The sequence below is a fragment of the Protopterus annectens genome, chromosome 12.part0, assembly GCF_019279795.1.
Source record: "Protopterus annectens isolate FY-2018-M chromosome 12.part0, PAN1.0, whole genome shotgun sequence".
NCBI classification, from domain to species: Eukaryota; Metazoa; Chordata; order Ceratodontiformes; family Protopteridae; genus Protopterus; species Protopterus annectens.
Window position 1 is genome coordinate 142,882,100 of NC_056746.1, and position 26,899 is coordinate 142,908,998.

At 37.9% G+C, this 26,899-nt stretch overlaps 1 protein-coding gene across 3 annotated transcripts in view; it reads left to right on the plus strand.

Annotated features, from left to right (window-relative positions):
- The window catches only part of MYH11 (myosin heavy chain 11), a 547,944-nt gene that overhangs the window by 327,202 nt on the left and 193,843 nt on the right, over positions 1 to 26,899 (plus strand). For all 3 annotated transcript variants that reach the window (XM_044089163.1, XM_044089164.1, XM_044089165.1), the window contains 5 exons: positions 971 to 1,144; positions 1,506 to 1,620; positions 6,065 to 6,261; positions 13,513 to 13,634; positions 13,759 to 13,828. In XM_044089163.1, the coding sequence (XP_043945098.1) occupies positions 971 to 1,144; positions 1,506 to 1,620; positions 6,065 to 6,261; positions 13,513 to 13,634; positions 13,759 to 13,828 (678 nt within the window). The remainder of the gene's footprint in view (positions 1 to 970; positions 1,145 to 1,505; positions 1,621 to 6,064; positions 6,262 to 13,512; positions 13,635 to 13,758; positions 13,829 to 26,899) is intronic.

Here is a 26,899-nt window from a genome sequence, read left to right on the forward strand (position 1 = left end):
CTGAGGGAATAGATAGGTTTAGGGAGCAGAAGGGGAGATTTAGGGTTACAGAGCAGGAAGGGAGTTTTGGGTTTAAGGAGTCAGAAGGTGGTTTTAAGGTTAGGGAATGGGAAGCGAGTCTTTGGTTCCAGTAGTGGGAAGGGAATCTTAGGTTTAAGAAGTGAAGGAGAGATTTAGTGTTAGGGAGAGATTGCAGAATTTAGGTTTAGGGAGGGAGCTTGGAATTTTAGGCTAAGGGAGGAAGGACTCAGATTAGAAACTGGGTGGAAGTTTAAGGGTTAAAGTTAGGGCTGTACAGTTTTGGGTCAGTTCAAGCACTTGCTTTTTCAAGCAAATACCAGTAAGCAAGTGTGTTGTGAGCTACAAGCTGTTAGGTTGGGAAGGTGGCCTAATGATTAAGGTGTTTGCCTTACAAGCACAAGGTGCAGGGTTTGAGTCTCACAAGGGATAATTGGCTAGGCTTGTAAGGGCAGTTAGCTTAGTACTAATCTATGAACCTATGAGGACTTGTAGTTGACCCTTTTAAATGGCCACCGCCGCCACCATCAATAACTTGGATGCTGGATTGTCTTACTGCACCTGCATAACAGGCCCAAAGGTCTTTTAAACATAAAGTAAGTGTGAGTGTGTGTGTCCATTTCTAAAATGTCTTTTTCCAGATTTGCGTTATTGCACCATGGAATATTAGCACTTTTGAATCATAATGGCCACTGGCTCATTCTTTGAAATGGGATTAGTGTCATGTTTCAGCAGTAGGCATAACCACACAGACACTTAATCATATTGGAATTACATTATCATTTAAAACTGAATGATTTTTTTCCCTTGCAACAAGTACTGTTGTAAGGACTTTAAATCAGTTAGGTACATAATTCTTCAGTCTATTAAATATTAATAAATCGTTTTCTTCAGTTTTGCCATTTATTTAGATAAGTACGGTAACTGGATGATTTCTTCCTGTGTTTTTCAGAACAACCCTCCTGGTGTATTGGCTCTGTTAGATGAAGAGTGCTGGTTTCCAAAGGCTACTGACAAATCCTTTGTGGATAAACTAAGCCAAGAACAAGGCAATCATCCCAAATTCCACAAGGCTAAACAGCTAAAGGGTGTGACTGAATTCTCTATAATGCACTATGCAGGAAAGGTAATGAGCAATCCCATGTGTAGTAAACACCTAATTATGTTTTCTTCTTTTATTGGTAAACACCTGTCATTTTCACTGAAGCAACCATAAAGTCATATGGATTGTTTGTACTAAATATCCTACAAACATGGTACATTTATAGCATGTGTGAGCAGCAGTTTGACATGATCCAGTACTGTCAATCTGCATTCTTTCAGTTAGATTATGAGTAAATTACTGTGGTATGTGTTATTTGCTGGCTTTCTTCTATGTCTGAATAATAATAAGGGTCTTCGTTTTATGTACCACTGCACTAATGGAAAAATTAATTTCTTATTTATTGTTCTGTTGAACTGTGATTAATGAATACATTTGTCTTCAGGTTGACTATAATGCTAGTGAATGGCTGACAAAGAACATGGATCCATTGAATGACAATGTGACAACACTCTTAAATCAGTCTTCGGATAAGTTTGTGGGTGACCTTTGGAAAGATGGTAAGAAATGTCTCAGGCTACATTACATAGCTATTTTTGCCTGTGTTTATTGGTTTGGCTGTGTTTTACTGGCTTCTGTTTTAACTACACCAGATTTTACATGGTTGCAGCTTGATGGACTTGAGTCCAAGAATTAGTTCCATTGTTTGCAAAGTAGAGTCATGTGTCAGCCATATCCTCCCAGGCTGACAAATATTGTACTCCCTTCGAAATATATAAAAAAACTAAGCCATTTATTAACGTCAATTATTTTATGTTCATATTGTGTCATCTTCCTTGGAGAAGGGAAAATGCTGCTCATTGCTAGGCTTATACTGGCCTGGGACACACAGTCCAAGAGCTCCATCATATCTCCCTTCATATAATCCAGGGAGGTACACCTCAAGTCATTTAATCCCATATGAAGAATGACTGGGTCATAAAGGTACTTGTGGTTCCATGACCTGAGTGCATGTGCCAATGGACAGATCTTTTCCCTGACAGGCAACTGACCATAACCTTTTCCTTGTTTAGCTTGGTGGGTGGGACACTGGTGTGCCTCAGAATGGAGTTTCCTATGGCCATAATGCTGCATTGTGTTGTGGTGTGCCTTATGGCCTTAGCCTTAGAGACACTGTAAGTTGAGGTTGAATGTACCGTGATGGGTGAGTTTTTAAGGTTGCTGAGGGTATTTATTGTAATTACTGTGTCTTGCAGGTCTTTGAGGGTTTGGATTAGGTGGATTACTTTTAAGAGCCTTGGCATATGTAGGTCTATGTGCTTGTCCTGCAGTGTGTGTGCGTGTGTGTGTGTGTGTGTGTGTGTGTGTGTGTGTGTGTGTGTGTGTGTGTGTGTGTGTGTGTAGTGAGTATTGTGTGGTGTTGTAAGTTTCTAATGACCTGTTTGGTATTTGGAGTGGCTCTATGTGAGAGGCTTGCCTCCACAAGCAGGTATAAGTATGCTTCTCACATATAAGAATTAGGTGTCTGTCACAAAGCATGAGACAACTGCTACTCAATCTCAAGACTCCCATTTTTACCAGGCTGGCTACAAAGATCATAAGAATGTGCTGATCATGATTTCAGGTATAAATATAGCAGGCTTCAAGCGGTGCAGTATCAAAGGATTTATGCTCCTCTTTGTGCGACTACTGTACGACAGAACCGATTTACTAGGATCCATCCGTCCATCCTCACCCCCTCTTTCCCATTTTGCACATGGGGTGAGGGTGTCACTTCAACAGTGACAGTCATCTCAAGCCAAGGTTTACAGCACTGGGTAGCTAGCCCTGCCACAGTAGTTCATCCATACCACTCATTCACACATAAGCCAATTTAGAGTGTCCAAGCCATCTACTGTATGTCTTTGGAATGTGGGAAGAAACCAGAGCACCCAGAGAAAACTCATGCAACCACAGGGAGAACATGCAGATTCCACACAGAAGGCACCCCAGTAAAGAATCAAACTGGAGATCTTCTTGCTGTGAGGTGACAACACTAACCGCTGCACCACCACTGCCATTCCTTAATTTTAATTTAGTCCTGTTTCACAGAGTGGTGCCCCTCTTAGAGTCTTCCAGCAAAGGGTCTATATTAGATAATCGAACTTTCAAAAGTTCGACTGTCATATGTTCGACACCATATGATCGAACTTTTAAAAGTCTGAATATCTAATAAAAAAAAATAAACTACACAAATAACCTACCTGAATGTTTTAAGCCCCCCTGCACCCCCCACATCCCCCACTCTTTAAATATACCAACTCCGAGATCGCACTACAGTGCAGAAAAGGGAAACCTTCCCATTCCGCCCTGTATGGAGATCTCTGTTAAAACATTTGAACTTTCAAAAATTCAGTCATATGGTGTCAACCATATGACATTTGAACTTTTGAAAGTTCGATTTTCTAATATAGACCCTCCAGCAATTAGGTGCTCAGGAACTCTTAGGGACAGTTTTTCTAGAGAATTTGCATTTCTAAGCACCTGCTTTGCTATCCACAGCCGCACAACAAGCAGCAGTGTGTAAATGTGACAACAGGCAAAGAAACCCCAAAAAACAAACAAGTTATCCCTCCGGCCAACAGCAAATGTGCACACTTTGAGTTCAAAAACAGTGATTCCCAACTTAGAAGAAACCTGGCTACCCATCTTGCCACTAGAGTGCAGACCAAAAACTTCTTAATATACAAACAATGTCTGTGGCTCCCAAAATACAGAAACTAGCCAAGATGCAAATATAAAAACAAACAGAGAAAGTGTGGGCACTCACAATAAACAGCTGTGACAGTACTCCAGTGCACAAAAGTTAGAAAAGAGAGCAAGGACCTAGCAAATAATGCACAGATATTAAAGCAGCGTCAGTAATTTACAAGATAAAGTGCAATTCAGCAATGAGGACTAAATATTCAGATCTGGATGGATCTGACTTCAGCAGTTGTAAAAGCAATATTCCTTAAATGCAATTTTTAAGTACAAAAACTCTGTAAAATAATGCACTGCTGGACAGGGGAAAGGGGAAACAGGTGCTGACTTTGAGGGAACATGGGCGAAATTCTTGGCTATGCTTATAAGGGCCCCCGGGCCAATAGCCTAGTATCATCCTATGAACCTATGAACAACAGCACTAGTATATATCAAGACGGACAGAAAATCAGCACTTTAAAGTACTTATCTAGCAGTGGATGGATAAAGATTCAAAAAAAGCCTCTGCATTCGATTGCTGGCTGCCAAGCCAGTGGAAGCTCTGATTGTCTTCAGGCAGAGAAAACCAACAATAGATTTCAAGAGAACTCATTAAAATGTAATGTTATTATTTATTATTTTTTATTTTACATTTGTTCACCAGGATCGTCCGACTGGGCCAGAGGCCCATTTTCAGTAGGGCCCGGGGAGAAAAGTTCCACTACAGTTTACAAAGTCACAAGTAGAAATTGCACTTACATTGGCTAGTGGAGGGAGAATGGCAATTGGCCTGTAGTTTGATCATTCTGTGGATGTACCGCCTTTATGCATGGGGATGAAATGAGAAATTTCCAAAGTTTAGGGACATATTGTTTAGAGATGGAATGGTTGATGATTAAGAAGACTGGATATGATATGGAATCTGATGCTATTTTGAGAAATTTGTTGGGCAGTACGTCTACAGCAAGTGATATGGATTTTAGTTGTATTAGGAGTTTTTTATGAAGCTTGACTGAACAGGTCTAATAGAGAAAGAGTGGGGCAGAATTATTGGGAATAGTTAGTGGAGTATTCTTAGTTTTATTTACTAAGGACTGTATAGAGTTTATGAAGTGTGAGTTAAATTGGATTGCTGCGTTCTCAGTGGTATTAGGGAGGTTGGGGTGGGGGTAGTGCTTTTCCCTGGGTTTAAGAGTTGTTTCATGGCAACTCAGAATTTCTGGGGGTTATTTTGATGTTTTTGTTGGGACTAATGTGTAGTAACATTTTTTGTCATTTCAGATTTGTTTGTTTGGCTAAATTTCTTAGTTGGTATAATTTTGGAGGAAAATTTGGCTTTTGGTTGCCTGATAGTGTGATCAGACTCTATCTCTCTGTTTCATGCTCTATTTAGTATCTAAAGTTAGCCACAAATTTAGTTTTGCTTTGATGTGAAATTTGTTAAGTGGGGCCAGAGAGTTAAGAATTCATTACTGAAATACTGGACAGCATCATCTAACTGCAGATGTTTTGGAGGAGTCCAGTCACATTGCTTTAGAAGCAAGTTGAAGGTATCGATGGAGAAGCTTCTTTTGCTGCCGATATATTTATATCTAATGTTTTTGATAGGGCATGTTTTGTGCCTGAGAAGATAGGTGGGCATATATGGTCACTAAGAGAGTCAGGGAGGTAAATGAAGTGGTGACATAGGGATGGCCGGTTGGTGAGTATCCATTCAAGTGTGGATTGTTTGTTACTGTTTTTTTTTCAATTCTGGTTGGTGAGCAGATTAATTGTGAGAACCCAAAAAGGCTGATAAAGTTGGTTGAGTTGTCAGAGGTACAGGTTGACCAGTCTAGATTGAAATCACCTAAGATAATTGTTTCCTGGTTATATGTGGAGGCAGCCCAGCAAAGAAGGTTTTCAATTCTAATGTCATGCAAGTTCCTTTAACTTCTGAGTATCACAGTTAATATCAGAATGTGGTTCCCTTACTGTAAGTCAGAAATATGTGCAAAATATCCATCGCTCTTATACTAGAAATATTTCTTTAAATACGGTAGTCAAACAGGAACAAAATATAAGCATTTTGCTTTAAGAAGCACTAGGTTCTGTGCTGTTCATTCTTCAAAAGGACTAATGAATTTCATTAGCGTATACTAACCCATTAACGTTCTTCAACCACTGAATAAGTATTACTCTATTTTGCTTTTACAGTCAGAGATAATTTATAATTTCTAGTACAGAACATAGAAAAAAATAAACAACTGAAATCAAGTCTTTTTTTTTTTGTTTTCCTTTCAGTGGATCGTATCGTTGGTCTGGACCAGGTGGCAAAAATGAGCAGTGACAGCTCCCTCCCCAGTTCTTCCAAGACCAAGAAAGGGATGTTCCGTACAGTTGGTCAGCTGTACAAAGAACAGCTGATGAAGCTGATGACAACCCTTAGAAATACAAACCCCAACTTTGTGCGTTGCATCATTCCAAATCATGAAAAGAGGGTACGTATTATGTATGACCAGCAGGTGCTTTTTTTTTAAATTTTTTTTATTTTTTACTCTTGTAATGTGTTTTAAGAAGCAGTCACCTGACCTTCTCTGATCATGTTATCTTTTAGAATTTAAGCTGGCCTCCATATTGTTATTTCATTCTGATGAAGTCCTCAGTTTGGGATAAAAGTGCCCAATAAAATAATTGTCAGTTCTTTTTTGGCTGCAGCTCCATTTACTCTGCAGCATTAAAGGGCGTTATTTAAAGGGCGTTATTTAAAGGGCGTTATTCTCATTCTTTTTATTAATGTCCCTAACATGTTCATATATATGATTTCTCAAATTCCTTTTGGTTTTCCCCACATAGTATGCCCCACATGTCTTACAATATGCCAGATAAACAACTCCCTTAGTATAACAACTAAAGTATAGGCATACTCTAAAATGTACGAATATGAACATCAAATTCTGGGTATTGGAAGAGGTCAAGCAGAAGGACAGGGGTGGTGACTGGGAGACATTCTTGGAATTTCGTGAAATGATATGGCAAATAAGATTAGATTCCTGTACCCACCCGGGAATGAATGACCATATCTCCATTAAGCCAGCCCTGAAGTTATTGTCACTAAATCCCAAGAGAACACAATAACTTTATTATATAATGGGGTGACGTTTCATGTTCTATAGATGTTTTTATATACATGCATTCATTTTTCTATACGTGGATATATTCCCATTTTAAGTATTGAATATTACATTATTATATCAGTTTTTAATATATATATGTTATGTATTAATATACATTCATACTTTTGGTATTGAATGAATTATTTATGAAGTCTTGTGATTATGGTGTTCTACACATATACATTTATGCACTGGTGCACTTTTGATTAAACAGTTTTGTTATTTTTTATAATACACAACAGCACATAAATTACAGTGTTCTAAGAAGATTGTTTTTTATATTCTACCTACTTGTGAGTTGAGTCAGTCTTTATCAATTAACAATTGGAGTTAGCACTCTTGCTATCTCTGAAAAAATTCAAGATTTTAAGTATTTTTCCAGATTTTAAGTATTTTTCCTCTGTTTATTTGCTAAGTTTTTCTGCATAGCCGCCTATTTTGAGCATTTTCTGGGTTGTTAAACTTGATTTTAGTTACAGGCTTGCTGTTCTTGAACTGCTTGTAAGTTTCTGTGAGGCCATTTTTTGCTTGGGCTAAAGGGAAGTCTCTCTGTTGATCAGTGGCAGTGAAAAACATTGAGCAGCCTGCCTGCCCCTGTGGGAGTGGTTACTGACTTGAAACTGTAGTTTTATTGGTCATTTTGGGTTAATTCCAAAACTCCTTCATCTTCCTCTCTTAAAACCTGGTTGCCTCATGGTTTTGGCGTCTTTTCAGGCTTGTTGGCTGTTGGTGAAGCACCCACCAAGAGGAGAAAACACTGAGAGAAGAAAGGAGCCACTTTTGAGATTTTAAGTATTTTTCCTCTGTTTATTTGCTAAGTTTTTCTGCATAGACACCTATTTTGAGCATTTTCTGGGTTGTTAAACTTGATTTCTGCATTAGTAACTGTATTTAGAGCACAACCTAGAGCTGTTTACTGAATTTCCTGTTTGCACTTATTTTTAAAATCGTTTTTTTCTCAAAACTTGCATTTTATCTGTCTTTGGCCTAGCACTCTTGTGTGGGGTCATTTACTGCACTGTTATAACTTGTTGATACTTGTGAACCTCTGCTATCTCTGAAAAAAACAAAAAATCAAAAAAAAATCTTGCTTTTTTCCCATTTTTCTGAGATTTAAAAAAGTTCAGTTACAGGCTTGCTGTTCTTGAACTGCTTGTAAGTTTCTGTGAGGCCATTTTTTGCTTGGGCTAAAGGGAAGTCTCTCTGCTGATCAGTGGCAGTGAAAAACATTGAGCAGCCTGCCTGCCCCTGTGGGAGTGGTTACTGACTTGAAACTGTAGTTTTATTGGCCATTTTGGGTCAATTCCAAAATTCCTTCATCTTCCTCTCTTAAAACCCTCTTTTGCGTGGTTTTGCGTGTTTTTGAGCATAGCGCAACAGCGGGCAGTGTCGCCTAATTGGGTTTAAACTGTTCCTGGCTCCACAAGGTATGCTCTTCACTTTTTCCCTTGGAACTGCTCTATCTCTCAATTTAAACACCATATTCTCATTCTAAGGCCCTTCACTGGTTCAATTAAGTAATCCTACAAGTTAGCACTATTAAACCATAAGCACTACTTACTCTTATACTCTCTACGATTACCCTGTCCTCTATTGGTCAGTCTTAAATTCAGTTTCCCTATATTACTCTAGCATGTCCCAAGGTCAGTCAATGGTTTCCTCTCCAGTCCAGCTGGTGAATCTGGGAATTTTGAGGCAATGTTACAACTGTCTCATGTACACGGACAACCCTCTCCTCCTCCAAACAGGTTCAAATATATGTGAGAGATGCAACTATTTAGCCAAACTGGAGGCTGAGCTCTCTCATCTCAAAACTGGTGTAACCAGTCAGTAGGAGAAGGTAACCTCACACAACACAATTCCAGTATCACATAGTCCCGCCACATCAGTGAACCAAACACATAAATACACAAAAACATACTCGGAGGCTCTAAATAAGAATCTACCTAAGCAACAGAGACCTCCAAAGCAGACATCCAAGCAAACGCTACCTCAAAACAAAACACGCACAACACATAACCCACAAAGTCAGTGTGCCAAGCAACCACAGCCCTTAAGGCTGAATAACACACCTGATACTCCTGTAATAGGTGACTCTATTGTCAGACACACTGGCGTCCCGCTCACCAGGCTGAATAAAGAGAAGGTCACGGTGAGCTGCCTGTCAGGTGCTAGGATCTGCCACATAACGCAAGCACTCAGGTCACTCCAAAGCAAATACAAATATGACTCAGTCATTGTACATGCTGGTGTGAATGACCTGAGACGTACCTCCCTGGACTACATGAAAAGAGACATAGAGGAGCTCTCTGATCATGTAGCCCAGGCTGGTATGACCCTGACCTTGAGCAGCATCTTACCCTCACCTAGAATGATGCCACAGTACAAAGACAAAATGATCGATTTTAACAATTGGCTAAAATTTTGGTGTCATTCAAAGGGGATCCAGTGTCTGTCAGCCTGGGATGACATGCTCGACAAGCCACGTTGTTTCGCTTAGGGACGGCTTGCACCTGTCACCACTGGGCTTTTGGATATTGGCAAAGGCTCTTGCCACCCCCATAGTGCCTTTTTTAGGCAAGGCTCAAAAGTCAAACCCACCCCTATAGACAGCACAAGGAACAAGAAACTAAGGGTAATGCTGCTAAACGCCAGAAGTCTTAACCTCAAGATGCACGCACTTGAAGCTCTCCTCAGTATGGAGAACATCTATATCTGTGCAGTGACAGAAACCTGGTTCAAGGCTCCAGAGAGCACCCCAGCACTACCAGGCTATACCTCATATCATGCTTTTCGGCCCCAAAACCAGGACCAAACCACAAAAGGAGGGGGAGTTTCCATATTTATCAAGGATATCCACACCTCCAGGTTAGTGGCATTGCACGAAGTATCGGAGACCATCCATGTGCAACTAACAGTGGGCAAGACTGCTTTTCAGTTTATAGCATCCTACAGACCACCCTCTCAAAGTCAGGAATCACACTCGGCTTTCCTGAAAACATTGGAGAACATGAAGATCTCTCCGAACACCATTATATTGGGTGACTTCAACTACCCAAACATTGACTGGGAGCACTACTCAAGCCTCAGCACCTTAGCCCAAAGGTTCCTGGAAATTATAAACTCAAATGCTATGGAACAACTAGTCACCACTCCCACAAGAGGGGACAACATACTAGACCTGATCATTACCAACATGGGGACTCTATGCTCCACACCAGAAGTATATCCCTCATTGGTAAGATCAGACCATAAATTAATTTCACTGGATGTCCACATCCCGACCCCACCCCCCAGCCCAGAAAACCACAGTAAAAAACTTCTCAAAAGCGAACTTCTCACTTCTCAAAACTGAAGTGGAATCCTTCAAGGCCCCAGGGCCAGTGGAAACTACGGCCCAAACTGCAGAATCCTATATAAACGCATTCTACGGACATCTCCAGGAATCCATGGATCATGCTATCCCAAACAAAACCAAGACCCAATCATCCAAAGGCAGGCGTCCAGTCTGGTGGACCCCTGCCATAAATAAACTGTACAACAGAAGGAGGAAGCTACTACATGATAGAGCAAAATCCCTAATAGGGAAGGCATCTCTGATCAGTACTAGCAAAAAATTACGATCCCTCATAAAATCCTCCAAGGCCAGCTTCGAGAGAAAAATTGCACAGGACACCAAAGACAATCATAAGGCTTTTTCAGTTATGTTAGAAACCTGGGATGCAACTCCCAGACTTGTTCTGAGTTGATTCTAAATGACGAAAAATACACTGAACCCACAGACATCGCCAATATCCTGGCAGACAGGTTCAGTGCAAACTTCTCCACCCCTCCCCAAAAGAGCAAGTATCTATCCCGGCAGAGGGCTGCCTCCCAAACATCTCTGATGCTCAGATGAAGGCTGCCCTCTCCAAAGCAAAAAACACTGCTTCCATGGGACCAGATGGCATCCCAGGTTGCGTCCTACATGAACTCCAAGAGGAACTAATCCCTCAAATAAAACAGCTATACAATCTCAGCCTCACTACAGGATATGTGCCCACAGAATGGCATACAGCAACAGTGGTCCCACTCCACAAAGGTGGAGCCTCTACGGACCCTGTAAACTATCGCCCCATAAGCCTGACTAGCTTAGTCTGCAAAGCTATGGAGAGGATCATCATGGAGCTCATAAACAAAGACATTGGGGACCTACAGACACTAGATCCTACCCAGTTCGGCTTTGTCAAGGGCAGATCCTGCCTTTTGAACCTGGTTGACTTCTTCAAAACAGTCACCAAAGCCATAGATGAAGGGAAGGTAGTCCACACAGCCTATCTGGACTTTGCAAAGGCATTTGACACAATACCCCACTCGGGCATCATAGATAAGCTATCCAGCTTAAATATAAACCCCTATGTCACAAGATGGGTCGCAAACTGGCTCAAAGACAGAACCCACAGAGTGAGAGTTGCTGGAGCCATGTCCGACTCGAAACCGGTCACAAGTGGCGTCCCACAGGGTTCTGTCCTGGGACCACTCTTGTTCGGTATATACTTTTCCAAGGTACAGGCAAACGTGGGAGGACTATGGCTCACCAAGTTCGCAGACGACTGCAAACTGGGCGCCATAATCAACTCTCCAGCTGACACAAACATCCTTCAAAAAGGTCTCACAGAGACAGATAACTGGTGCCAGCACCATGGTTTAAAGCTAAATGCCAAAAAATGTATAGTCATACCCTTTGGCAAAAACAATGTGCCCACAAATTACCACATAGGCAGAAACCCATTAAGTACAGAGAAAGTTATTAGGGACCTGGGGACCCAAGTTGATAGCAATCTCTCCTTTGAAAACCACATTGCCAAAGTGGTTAGAAAGACCTTCTACATAGCCCACCTCATCACAAAGGATTTCACATCTAGATCAAGAGAGGTAATCGTGCCCCTTTATTCATCCCTCATCAGGCCCATCATAGAATACAATGCCCCTTTTGGGATGTACCTTACCCGACACCTGCAGCAATTAGAAAGACCCCAAAAGTATCTCACCAAGAGGATCAAGGGTCTCAAACAGATGCCATATGCTGCTCGGTTAAAAAAACTCCAGCTCTACTCAGTAGCATACCGCCTACTTCGAGGCGATCTATGCCTGACATACAAAGCTATGTCAAATCCAGAATTAATGGACACGCTCGAGGGACTTGAACCTCAGCACAGAAATAAATAGAACTTGCTGGAGGGACAGGTTCATAACCCAGAGGCTTCCTTCGCCCTGGAATAGAATTCCAGTTCATGTGAGGCAGAGCACCTCACTGAATCTCTTCAAGAAGAATCTCAATAGGTGGATGGGGGATCGTAGGTTTGTCCCAGGGATTACTCCCGTGTCACTATTGGACAGAGGCACAGTAAACTAAACCTTAAAAAGGGCACAGTATACTCAAATCAAGGGGTGGCGTAAGCCATACAGAATCGGGCTAGGCTTATAATTGCCCCAGGGCAGATAGCCTAGTATGAACCTATGAACCTATGAACAAATTTATTTACTTGGAGATATGTGTTATGCTATACCACATGTTATGCTATACCATATTTTATTTATTTATTAACGCAACATACATATATATTATTGTAGTGATTCAATGTTATTAGGCGGTATATTTACACGTTTATTATTATTATGACATTTAGTATTATTTGGATACGGATGTTATTCACTAGTTTATTGAGCGCCAAAGAGAGCCAATGGGAAGGAGTGGAAGGTTATTTAAATATGGAGGTACATTTGAAAAACAGATGATTCTGATGAAGTCTCAGTGTATGAGATGAAAGCGCGCTAAATCTGTTTCATGATGTTTGTTTTGTGAAGTTTTTAATATTAAATTGTCTTAATTATTCGTTTCAGTGTTGCTCATTCCTTGGTATTATACAAGTGGAGGACAACCTTTATTGTTACCAGACAGCGTTTTTTTGCATCAAAAGTGTTATTTTTAATATTGCCAGAAATGTGTTTCTTTTTACTACTGTCAAAGATGACCATAATGTGTGTCATTTAGTGAATATTTCCCACGTAAGGGACATTATATTCAAGCTCAGCCCCCTTCCCCTGTATATTGCACATAATATTTTACTAAATTTGCATTAGCACAGCTCATCTTTGAAAACGCCATTATGGCCCTCATAATTTATCTGATTTGGCCAAACATATGTCCTGGAATATTCTCATGCCCCGTTCTGTAAAAAGTCTGTGGAAGTTGAGAAAACTTTGAAATAGTAATTAAATATACACTAAAAAGTACTGGTGATTTCTGGCACGCCATTGATCTTAAAAAAGTGAAAAATGTGTACGTAAATGTTGTCTTTAATTTTGCTGGCTGCCTCAATGACTTTTTTGCACCATCCAGCATTGCAGTAAAGCTTAAACATTCTGAATAACTTTGTAGATATTTGCATGCAAATCTGATTATGAAAGGTATTACAAGATTTGTGCACTCATAGTTTTTTCTAAAATTTAGCTCAAAGTGATTTCTTTGGGGCGTCTATCATTTTTGTAACTCTGATAAATACAAAGGTCCATTGTCTTGCATTTGTTTTAAAGGCTGGAAAACTGGATGCCCACCTAGTTTTAGAACAGCTGCGTTGCAATGGTGTCTTGGAAGGTATCCGCATTTGTCGACAGGGATTCCCGAACAGAATTGTTTTTCAGGAATTCAGGCAGAGGTAACAGAGCTTTCCCTTATTAAATATTTGAACTACATCAGTGGTGTATATCAACATGTATTTTGTCACTTAAATGCATTTATTGTTATATATATTGAAATGACATTGTGTTTGTTTGTTTCAGATATGAGATTTTAACTCCAGGTGCTATTCCTAAAGGATTTATGGATGGCAAACAAGCTTGTATAGCTATGGTGAGTATGTTAGCCAAGATTTAATTGGCACCCCCAGTACAGCCTTTAGTCAAAAATCAGCTGCAAGTAATTTATTTCACGCTACATCTATTAGAAATGTCTATACAGTAACTTTATGGATTTATAATAAAATATAGCAGACCTAACACTAAGTATGGAATGACTGTTTTAGTATATTGGTAGGCTAGGAGGGCATTATTGCCCATGTCTGAAATATTTGTATATTTTTATTTATTGTTATGCCATTCAGTCATCTAAATATTTAATCCTTTGAATGTTGTCCAACGTATGCCTTTCCTGGCTTTAATTGTTGAATTATAACATTTTCTGCTTTTATGACAATGTCTCAGTTGCTGGATAAAATTTTGTAGCTTATTTTTTTATGCTTTCCTGATTTGGTAATAAATCTAACATGCACTTTTCTATTGCAGTCAGGCTTTGCAAAAAGAGTTGCATTTATCTTTACAGCTCCTAACACATTGTTTACCATTCTATTAACCATGGATCATATAGTCCACCTTAATTGTCACTGTTTTGTTTTGCAATGCTTTTATATACAAGTTTACAAGAACAATTGCTTTTAAACAGGAAGGCTAGTTAATGGTTATTGGTTCCAGTATCAGTTTAATATTAAAGCTGCAGCCAGGATCCAACATTCTGAGCAGTTACACTTATTTGTGATGTTTTAAGATGTAACAATGCGTTGCTGTTTCTATCATTTTAAATTTAAACCCATTTAAAATCAACCTTGTCAGTTTTAGTCACTTCTTTTTGAATTTACAGTTCCCTCCCTTGATTTCTCTAGATGAATGTAAGCAGAACTATTTCTGTTTTCTGTCAGCCTTGAAATAACTACTGCCTTTTATTTTAAGTAACTGAAAAACTATGGTCCCATTTTTCCCCCCTAGATTTGTCAAGTTAGTTATTGCATGATATTCACCAAACGAACCAAGAAGACCAAAAACCAGTAAACCAAAAACAAACTAAAATAAAACACTGGTAAAAAGAACAAGCACTCGGTCACAACTTTTTAACATAAAACAAATTTGTTGTTCTGCTGTTTGTCTGAAGAGTTCATCAGAAATAACACTCATATCACAAACAACCTTACTTATTGCATGATATTGTTCAGTCATACTAAGTAAATGCTCAGTTACTGACACAGTACCCACAAAAACTGCTCTCAAGGATGGTCCTGTTTTATTTAACCCATGGTAGTTTACAGCCATTTTTTCCTCACAGGGTGTACTGCAACATTGTAGGGACATACAGTAGGCAGGAGAATGCCAACTCATTTGTAGCAATCCACAGTAATTCCTCACAACCTCCCAGAATGCATATTGTTTAATGTTTATGATTTGATCTGACATAGATGTACACAGCTGTTTTCATATCAAGCATTTGTGTACTACGGCTTTTGTTGTATTGTTTGAACAGTGTCTCACACCCTACTGAATGGGGCCAACAACGTCTACATTTTTTCCATTAAGAATATCTGTTTCTACCAATGGACATTGAATGGACCGATACCAAAGCACAAATTAGAGGAGTATTCATCAAAAAAGCAGCCTATTATAAAAAAATACAACTGAAAGAGGAACATACACTGAAAGGGAAAATAGAGCATCTTGAAAAAGAACTATTAAGTAACCCTAAGAAACAAACAGAGGCAAAACTATTAAAAATGCAAAGAGACCTTTATATGTTAGAATCCAGAAACCTATCATTTTATGAAGCTAGGCCGCTAGCCACCTATGCAGAAGAAGCACAAATACCATCTAGAGCTCTAGCCAGAATTATTTCACAACATAAAACCACCTCCAGTATATCAGAAATAAACCACGGGGACAAAAACTACACAAAAAATGAGGACATTGTCAAAATATTTGAACAAATATACTCTCAAATATATGGAGAGTAAACATTACAAACATCAAAGGAAGATAGAACTCTTTTCCTTCAAAAATTGAAATTTCCCAAACTAGAGTTAGACCAACAAAAAAAACTAACTGAACCAATATCCATCAACGAGATAATCACAACAATCAAACACTTAAAAGCGCACAAGGCTCCGGACCCATATCCGTCAACGAGATAATCACAACAATCAAACACTTAAAAGCGCACAAGGCTCCGGACCCATATCCGTCAACGAGATAATCACAACAATCAAACACTTAAAAGCGCACAAGGCTCCGGAACCATATCCGTCAACGAGATAATCACAACAATCAAACACTTAAAAGCGCACAAGGCTCCGGACCCATATCCGTCAACGAGATAATCACAACAATCAAACACTTAAAAGCGCACAAGGCTCCGGACCCATATCCATCAACGAGATAATCACAACAATCAAACACTTAAAAGCGCACAAGGCTCCGGACCCATATCCGTCAACGAGATAATCACAACAATCAAACACTTAAAAGCGCACAAGGCTCCGGACCCATATCCGTCAACGAGATAATCACAACAATCAAACACTTAAAAGCGCACAAGGCTCCGGACCCATATCCATCAACGAGATAATCACAACAATCAAACACTTAAAAGCGCACAAGGCTCCGGACCCATATCCGTCAATGAGATAATCACAACAATCAAACACTTAAAAGCGCACAAGGCTCCGGACCCATATCCGTCAACGAGATAATCACAACAATCAAACACTTAAAAGCGCACAAGGCTCCGGACCCATATCCGTCAACGAGATAATCACAACAATCAAACACTTAAAAGCGCACAAGGCTCCGGACCCATATCCGACAACGAGATAATCACAACAATCAAACACTTAAAAGCGCACAAGGCTCCGGACCCATATCCGTCAACGAGATAATCACAACAATCAAACACTTAAAAGCGCACAAGGCTCCGGACCCATATCCATCAACGAGATAATCACAACAATCAAACACTTAAAAGCGCACAAGGCTCCGGACCCATATCCGTCAACGAGATAATCACAACAATCAAACACTTAAAAGCGCACAAGGCTCCGGACCCATATCCGTCAATGAGATAATCACAACAATCAAACAATTAAAAGCGCACAAGGCTCCGGACCCATATCCGTCAACGAGATAATCACAACAATCAAACACTTAAAAGCGCACAAGGCTCCGGACCCATATCCGTCAACGAGATAATCACAACAATCAAACACTTAAAAGCGCACAAGGCTCCGGACCCATATCCATCAACGAGATAATCACAACAATCAAACACTTAAAAGCGCACAAGGCTCCGGGACAGGATGGACTCACCTCAGAATTCTATAAAGCATTTACCCCCTTGATAGCTAAACTGCACACTATATATTGAACTACATAATAAACAATAAAATAAATAATATCCACTTCAGTGCCTCTAAAACCATCTTTATATTAAAAGAACATGCTGACCCCAAAAACCCTGACAGCTACAGACCCATCTGCCTCCTAAATCTGGATACAAAAATACTTACCTCAATACTTGCGAATAGAATGAAAAACCTGATAGAGAAAAATCATCTCTCCAGAACAATCTGGATTTACACCACATAGACTAGTGACAATACACTAACATTAGATGCGTTAATTTCCTATGCAAACCAAAACAATACCAACATCTATACAATGGTAGTAGATGCTCACAAGGCATTTGACAGGGTCAGCCTAGAATTCTTACTCCAAACACGACTTTACTTTGACATACCCAGTAACTTCATACAGATTATGAAATGAAACAGTAAGATGACCCAGAAGGTAAAACAATAAAGCATAGACTGAAGCTGCCACAGGAAACACAAGTTTAATCCACAAGCCACAAACAGTTCACATAAACGCCTCCAAATACACAGTACGTTTTCGTTTCTCCTACTTCATCAGATGTGGGCTGTTTCCAAAGCTAACACCTTTTATAAAGCACATTATTTCAATTAGCAAATCACCTTTGCTGAGCAACCAACTTGTAATTAAAAAAGTGCTTTTGTGCTTTTGTGCTTTTAACCTGATGTTAACATTTTATGTTTAACATGATAAAAATTTAAAGATGTGTGCCAATACATTACTAAAATCACATAATCTTTTTATAAATAAACATTCACTTTTAAAAGTGTGATCAATTTTGGTAAAATGCATGAACAAATTAAAAAATAAATAAGTAAAAATGAAATGAAACTTTCCTTTGATGAAAGAAATACTTCTGCAAAAACGAATCCATTTAGCACCATCTAGTGGCCAAACAAAGATGTTGCAAGGAACAACAAAATATCAAACCATTCCCTTTTACTTAAAACATAACTTACATAGAGTGTGTTCTAAAAATACCTACTTTAATATATATTTTATCTACAAATAAATACATATGTTAAAAATACATAAATAACATATTACCGTTTAATTAAAAAAATAAAAACCATGTTATTAAAATTGCATTCAAATGAACATTGTAATAAAAAATTACTTAATAAAAAAAGATGTTTAATAAAAAGTATGTAGAGAGTTTAAAAAGCATTTAGGACACTTTATAAGGTTTGAGCAACTTTCTTGAAATTCCTGTTAGACACATATTACAATTTGGCTGATCGTATTTTCAAAAGGGGGGCTATGGAAATATTTTCGTTAAGACCAGGGGCTTTGTTTGCCTCTAGTATTAGTTGCCAATACAACTCCCTATATTCTATTCTTTCTTCCCACAGCCCTCCCCTCTTATCTATGTCTACTCTCTCGATAATATAAAATTTTAATTGTGCCTCCAGCATTTCTTAGTATGCTTATACAGTGCATTTGTTTCCTTTTTTACCGGTGTGTCATATATATGCTCGTATATTCTCCTTTTTAGTTTACTTTCTGTTTTTCCAACATAAAAACCTTGGCATGTCTTACACAATGCCAGGTATACCAAGCCTTTAGAATCACAATTATTAAAGTCCCTACTTTCCAGCTTTATGTTTCTACTTTCCATAAAAACTTCTTCTTTGTTTATAACATAGGTGCATTGCGAACAATGACCACATTTAAATGTTCCTTTCTTTATTCTCCTATTAGGATATCGGGTATCTGTATTACCTTCCAATAATTTTTTGAGATTATTGGAATTTTTATATACTACCTTTAAATTACTTTTCGAGATGTTGTCCAAATCAGTGAAAGCTATTTCTCTCACTATCCTTATACTGGCATTGTACTCCAATACCAATGCATTACTGACATTCTCATCCACATTTCTTGTATTTACTTCCTTTTCAGTAACATCTATACCCAATATAGGTTTAAACTTACTCTTCCTACCCTCCATCACCTCTATCTCCGTCTTTTCTATTAACCAGTCAGGATAACTTTTATATTTTTCTAAGAACATTCATTTCTTCCATAAAATCATCATCATTTGAAGTCATCCTACATGACCTAATATACTGGCCTTTTACTATACTTCTTTTATAATACATAGGATGAGCACTCTTATAATGTAGGTAAGAGTTTGAATAGGTCTTTGTCCTATAAACCTTGGACTGAAATGTATTGTCTTTTTTATATATTTCTATGTCCAAGAATTCTAGGGTATCTTCACTCAAGGAATAAGTGAATTCTAAAAAATCTGTACTTGCATTTAAAAAATCAATAAATACTGGTACCTGTTCACTCGGTGCCACCCAAACAATACAAATGTCCAGAAATCTTTTATATTGTATCCAACACCTCTTATATTGTGATTGTAAAACAAATTTCTCTTCCCATTTAGCCAATACCAAATTTGCGTATGTAGGGGCACAGGCTGCCCCCATTGCTACTCCCTTTATCTGGTGAAAGTATTCTCCCTTAAAATAAATAAAGTTATACTTTAAAACCAGATCAATCAACTGCATAATTATTGTACATTCATTATGGCTTAAAGTGTTGTCTTCAATTATGGCTTAAAGTGTTGTCTTCAAACACTATTTCTTCCAGTAATTTTAATCCTTGTTCATGGGGTATGCTTGAAAACAAGTCTACTACATCTATAGTCAAAAATATTAGATGGTCTTTCCATAAATCCTGTTTTAAGCCTCTTAAAAAATCCCAAGAGTCTTTTAATATATTATACCTTTTTACCCATATTGCCTTCAATTTCCCATCTATAAACTTAGCAAGTGGTAAAGTTTTAGATCCTTCAGCCAAAACTATTGGTCACAAGGGTGGATTCATTTCATCCTTATGTATTTTCGGAATCCCGAACATGGTGGGTATTCTTGGTTTCTCCACTTTTAAGTAACCATATGTCATACAGATCATCCATACTCTCTATAGTAATCCATATACATCCCTATATATTAATAAAATGTGGTCAAATAGAATTCTGATAAAAAAGGAACAAGACAAGGAGGCCCGTTATCACCCTTTCATTTTAACCTATACTTAGAACCACTCTTTTTATATATTAAAATATATACCATAACCCCCATCAGTACATAATTTCAAAATGTATCTCACCGCTTTTGCAGATGATTTGAATATATACTGCATTACACCAAATTCAGATATAAACAAAATAATAACTGCAACTGAACAATTTTCGACCATGTCTAACTACAAACTAAACTTTAATAAAAACAATATTTTCCCCTTAAAAACACCCAAACTTATCCCATTAATACCACTATTGGACACAATAAAAATAAAAGAAGAAATTAAATATTTGGGAATTACCTTCTTCCAGAATAAACAAGATTTCTACCAATATAATGTAACTCTCTATGGCAAAACATAATGCAAGATTGTAAAAGATGGAACAACCTTAAACTGCCATTCGTGGCAAAAGTATCAATAATCAAAATGAATATCGTACGTAGACTAATGTATATTTTCATGACATCACAGGTAATGATACATAAATTCTTTAACCAAATACATACCTTTCTAGCAAAGTTCATATGGGAACCCAAATAAAACAGAATTTCCTATCCAAAATTAAAACTACCCAAGAACAAAGGAGGGTTGAATCTACCAGATTTTAAAACTTAGTATTCGATCATTAACACTAACAGAATACTGAGAATAGCTCAACACAATCCGACAAAGAAAAACTGTTCTCCTCCTTGGGTGACAATTTATTATAGATATATTAAAGCACTAGGTATCAATCCCAAAGTACTCCCATTCCTAAATCAAAAAGAAATACAAACTTACAACATTTTAGATCACTTAAAGCACTCTATCAACATAAAACAAAAACTATTTCAATCATTGAACCTTGGACAAGCCATAACAATACTACAACCCCTCCATAAAAACCCAAATCTAAAAATAAATAACAAGATGCTAGATTTAGAATGTTTCCCACGTTTAAAAGACAAAACAATCCAATATGTCTTCCCATATCTTAATTGCACAATACAGGAAATGAGGACTAACTTACATCTCTCCAAATCACACATAATAATACTAAGACAAATCAAATAACTGTGTTCCAGTTACCTCCAAAACACTACGATATCCAATAGTGACATAGAAACTTGCAATTTGCTTTGGAAAACTATTCTCTCAACAAGGAAAACTATCACTAATTCATATAAAATGATAAGTGAGACTAAATTCCAGAAAGAGCTTCTTTTTTCTAACTACTGGAGAAAACTAAAACCATCCATAGATGACCAGCAAATAACCCAAGCAATCAATCTAACACTGAAGATCATACCACTTAAAAAATTAGCATACACGCAGCTCATGATCAATAATAATGCATACTTCACACCTGCAGTCCTCCACAAATTCAATGCATTGAGGTCATCATTCTGCCCACACTGCAAGAAACATATAGCCAACCTATTTCATGTATTTTGGAGTTGCAAATGTGTGTACAAATTATGGAATTCCCTGAAAGCACAGTTACGAAAAATGGGCTATCAAACATCAACATTAACATGAGAATTTGCATTATTACATATTCTCCCACCTAACATCCTAAAAAACAAGCAAACACACTCTTAATAATTTTTCTACTAATGAAACTATATATAGCTCTCAAATGGCTAGATCCGAGAAACATCTCTTGGGAGGGTTTTAAACAAATAGCCATAAAACATCTTTTAGCTCACAGAATAATAATGTATATAAGAAACCAAAACATGAAGTCCAGAGAAATTTGGGAACAAACTTTTAATATAATATTAGCATAATTAACCACATAGCAACTTATGAATACACTCTAATGGAACATAGAAATTCATACAGGATTTGATAAGTAAATCATAGATCGGGTATTAAGAATGTATCTGTTGTTTTGTATAACAATTGAGCTAACGGTAAAAGCATCTGTGTACATAGTGAAAATAAATGTGTTGTATGACCTACACCTTATGATATTAACATTAATGTATAACATATTTCTATGGTCATGTTGTAAAGATGGAAATGTTTGTGTCATATATAATTGTAAAATGAAAATAAAAATTATTGAACAAAAAAAAAAAGAATATCTGTTTCTCTCCAATGCACTTTACCTGTGGTTCTCCGTACAGTTTAAAGGTTACCATTTTCAGCTTAAATATCAACTTTATCTTAAAGTTTATTTAAATGCTTGAAAGCAAGCATTGTGCAGACAAGTTAGTTGGAGATAAAATGAAGACATAAGAACATAAAAGACAAATATAACAACAAAGGGCTAAAATAAATGAAAAAGAAATTAAGACGTACATCAAAATATAGTAAGAAATGGTTTGTGGTAATTATAAAAGTAAGCCTGGCTGTCGGATGTGGCCAGAAAGTACATTTTGTACTCAGACCTCATGCGGCTGCTACTCTGACCACCCACCTATCATTTAAAAATGTACTCAACATTTAAAATGTTACCCCTATACACTTTGGAAAGGGGTAATCTATTTTCAGCTGCTACTATATATAACCTTGAAAACAGTATTTTTATTAACATCTTCCTGTCACATTAACAAGGTTTATATAGCTTTTGACACTACACAGTAGTTTAGACAGCTGTAAGCATTCTGTGCTGTCTGAGTCAAAACAGCTTCTGAGGGAGATTTAGGGAAAAAAATGTACTCATGTGAGTACAATGAGTATGCCTAGCTGCACCCTTATTAGTCTGTGCAGATGAAGCCTTGACTGCAATCAAGGTGACTGAGGTTTGATTAACAGCTCCAGGAGCCAGACAGAGACGAAAGAGTGAAGGGGCGTGGCCTGCTCACCACTCCTGGGAGGTGTTTAGCTGCATGTACTTGGAGGCACACAGGGCAAAGCGATCTCACTTGCAAAGACTAGAATTACCACTGCCCTTGCTGTGGTAGAGAGGGACAGAACTGCATGAAGGCAATACTCCTTACAGAAGTGATATCTTCTACAGTCAGCCCATTTTACATCTCCTCCCAGGTGCCGCACTCTGTGTGTGTTTAGTTAGAGCTGGAGAGAAAAATGAAAAAAAAAAAAAAAAAAAAGTGAACCACTCCTGATGGCTGTCTTGGTGATGACCACTCTCAAACAACTGTTATCCAGTATGGAATGAATGAGTCTGCTGGCTTTGAGAGGTACTATAATGGTCAGGAGGCAAAATAAATAAATACATATAAAAGTAATCTAAGAACATGTTGAGTTTTGAGTACTAGACAATTATCAACCATCTAAGAGTGGACATATTTTAAGTCACTGGTTAAATGTCTACTTTGAGGATATTACATAAAAAACATATTTTACATAGACGTTATGCTAACAACAACACACACAATTCTGCTTCCATCTTTAGTACGTCTCTTCTATCTGTAATGCTGTCATAAAGAAAATTTACAGCAGATGTTCATAACAGTAGTCATTATTGCATACCTTCAAAGGCGATAGAATGCCTGCAGTTGCATAATATATTAACACTATCATGGCTAAGAGTGGTTTATAATATTCTAAATAAATCTAAGTAAATATCCTGCCATTAATGACTTTGCTGTCTCACAAAATCAAACACAAAACATCTGGCACGATACAGTGAAGAATCAAACAACTGAATGTTCAAAACATTGAACATGCTAAAGTTCACAAAAGGAAAGCAATTTCTTTTTATGATATTTACGGTAAAACCCTCCATATCACTAGTCTCTACTTTGTCTGATTAGTGGTAGTGCTATGGAAGGTGGGGGGGGGGGGTTTAAGGTAAGGTGCAGGGGGCAGGGTTAGGATTAAGGTTAGCACATGTTACTAAGGTGGTGCAAGGCCTGTCCCCATCTTTGCTTCTAACCCGAGCCCTACACCTTAACTTAAAAAAAATATCTTTCCATGACACTAACTACAAACAAGACAGTTAAAATACACACACACACATACACACATGCACACATGCACACACACACGAGCTCACACGCACACACACACACACGCACACACACAAAACCCCATTTTCCTGTTACAATACATCATACAGCCGACAAAATGAATGTTTGACACACACAGTGTTTGAACCCTGCAGTTCAATCATTGTATAAATGAATGTGCTACAGAATAAACAGAACATACATATCTATATCTATCTATATCTAAATATATATAAAATAAAATCTAAATAAACCTTGTAGAACAATATGACTTTACACAGGTCAACTTTTTCTTCCTATGAACATTTATAAATATAAATAATAAAGTACAGCTAATAATGCGAATATCTTCACTCTTACATCCACTCACGACTGCTCCCGCTCAGTATGTTTTCAGTCTTATTCATAATATCCTCAGTAGTGGCATTTCTGTTAAAATGGACTGCTATTCAAAACCTGTGCCAGTTAAAATATGTAATTGTATATAGTTTAGACAGACAACATATAAAGCAATGTTAACCTAATGGAAAATATTTGTTAAGAATAGAGTTGTCAGGGCTGGCAACTCGGTACGTAAAAACTTACTGCCAATCATTAGCGGACCGGAGTTCCACTGTGGCGACCCCTAACCGGGAAAAGCCGAAAGATACACACAGTTGTACAATACATGCTGTTATGTCCATGAATCTTTTCTCCCCATGCTTTGTAATAGATGGACTATCCTGGTAAATAAGGACCACTTATTGAGTTGTCCACTGTCCTTTCTCTTGACCAGTAGATTACACTGTATATGCCAGTTAGTCTTTCTGGCTGACAGGTTTCCTGAAAGAAAACATGTTCTGCTTTGTACTTGTCTGCTAATTACTTTGTATTAGCTATAAACTGATTTGCTGTTTGTTATAATTTGACTTTGCATAAGAAAAACTCATGAAAAACTAGGGATGCTTTATACAGCCAAAACCTTTCTCACTGACACAACTAAAACTACACTTGCCACTGCTTATCTCTTCCCTGCACTTCTTTATGCTACTCCCATCCTTACTATCCTTCAGGCATCACAAAAAACAAAACCTGAATAATGCTATAACAAAGTTGCAAAAGTTATAGCAAATACCCCTTTACCTGCAGTAAAAACCTAAATTGGTTAGAACCATACCATCAGCTAACATATACACAGCTTCTTCCCACCTATAAAATTATCCAGAATCCATCTGTTTGTCGACCACTAAATAACATTCTGCATAACTGTGTTCCTATTGTGTAATTACAATCTAGTGACCAAAAACGCCCGTCTATCCACAAACCTATCAAATCTGCTGGGCATTGTCTGTACTCTTACCATGTTGCTAAGGCTTAAAACACCTTACCTGTATCTATCAGGTCAATATCCTCCATTCCATCCTTCAAAACCATTCTGAAAGAATTCTAAGACAAAATCTGGCTCTGTTCTTGCTCAATACCAGGATAAATTATATCCCTAAATATGAACAAGTACCTAGTCATACGTACACCTCCTTACTCTCCCTTCTTCACTCACTTCTGTCAGTTTCTCTCTCTTGGTTTTCCCTCTAAACATACCGTAAGCCTGCTATTCTCTACCTTCATATTGCAATTCCGGTTTGTATTATACTAACTTACCTTTAATATCTGTAGAATCCACGGTGGTGGTGCTGCGGTAGCGTTGTCGCCTCACAGACGTTGTCCTGTTCAATTCTCAGCTAGAGCGTCTTCTGTGTGGAGACATGCGTGAATGGGCGTACCTTCGTTGAAGGTTGTGCATCAACGCTGGCAACTAGGCACGTAAAAATCTACTGCTAATCATTAGCGGACCGGAGTTCCTCTGTGGCGACCCCTAACCGGGAAAAGTCGAAAGACACAACAACAAGACACAACAACCTTTAATATCTGTAGAAACTGGCTAAAATTTCTCTAACTGATAAATTGTTGTCATATAACTTGTTTCTATTCTTGTAAACTGAAAAGGCAAAACAGACTACTGAAAAACAAAATAGAGAAGAAACCACACAGTAGCACAGAACGAAATGATAAAGCGCTTTTCGTTTATTCCAATAAACAAACTTCTTCAGATCAAGAAAAACAAAAAGTCACAGCTTAAATACTCTCTGGGCTAATACTTACAAAGTCAATTAACTACTTAAAGTAAAAGCTGACTTACAAGACACACCCTGTTTGCAAACACAACTAGACTACAAACTGCTTTTAAAGTAAAAGCTAAAAATCCAAATAGACTAAAAGTACAACTGGCGTTGTCTATAAAAAATGTGTAAATCTAGTCTACCACTAAGCTAGTGAGGCAAGGAAATAATAATTGCAAGTGCATAAAAACACCGCTGGTGTTTGTAAAACTGAGTTAATACAAATACCTATGTTAGTGCACTAAACTGTGTATGTTGAAGCACATCAAGTGTGCTGAACATGATTGGTAATAAGTAAAGTATCAAGATAAAACTACAAATTCTCAGCAAAAAATACTCAGCAAAAAATACACATAAGGTCACTGAACCAAGGTGCTCAAAAGTATTAGAATAGCTGCGTCGTGCTAGTGTGGAAGGGAACCTGACACAGCCTACCTATTAAGGCTCCTAAGTTTAAGAACACTACTTAAAGAACAGTTCTCGTTCAGACCTGGTGAACTGTATGCGTTGAGTCTAATTTGCCAAAACAGCTCTCGCTCTTCTAACTTAAGTGGGAGAGGAGCACCCCTGAAGTCCTGTGTGATCTGGTCAATAATCAAAAATTTAAACATATGATTGGGATAAACTGAAATGTGTTTTGCTAGT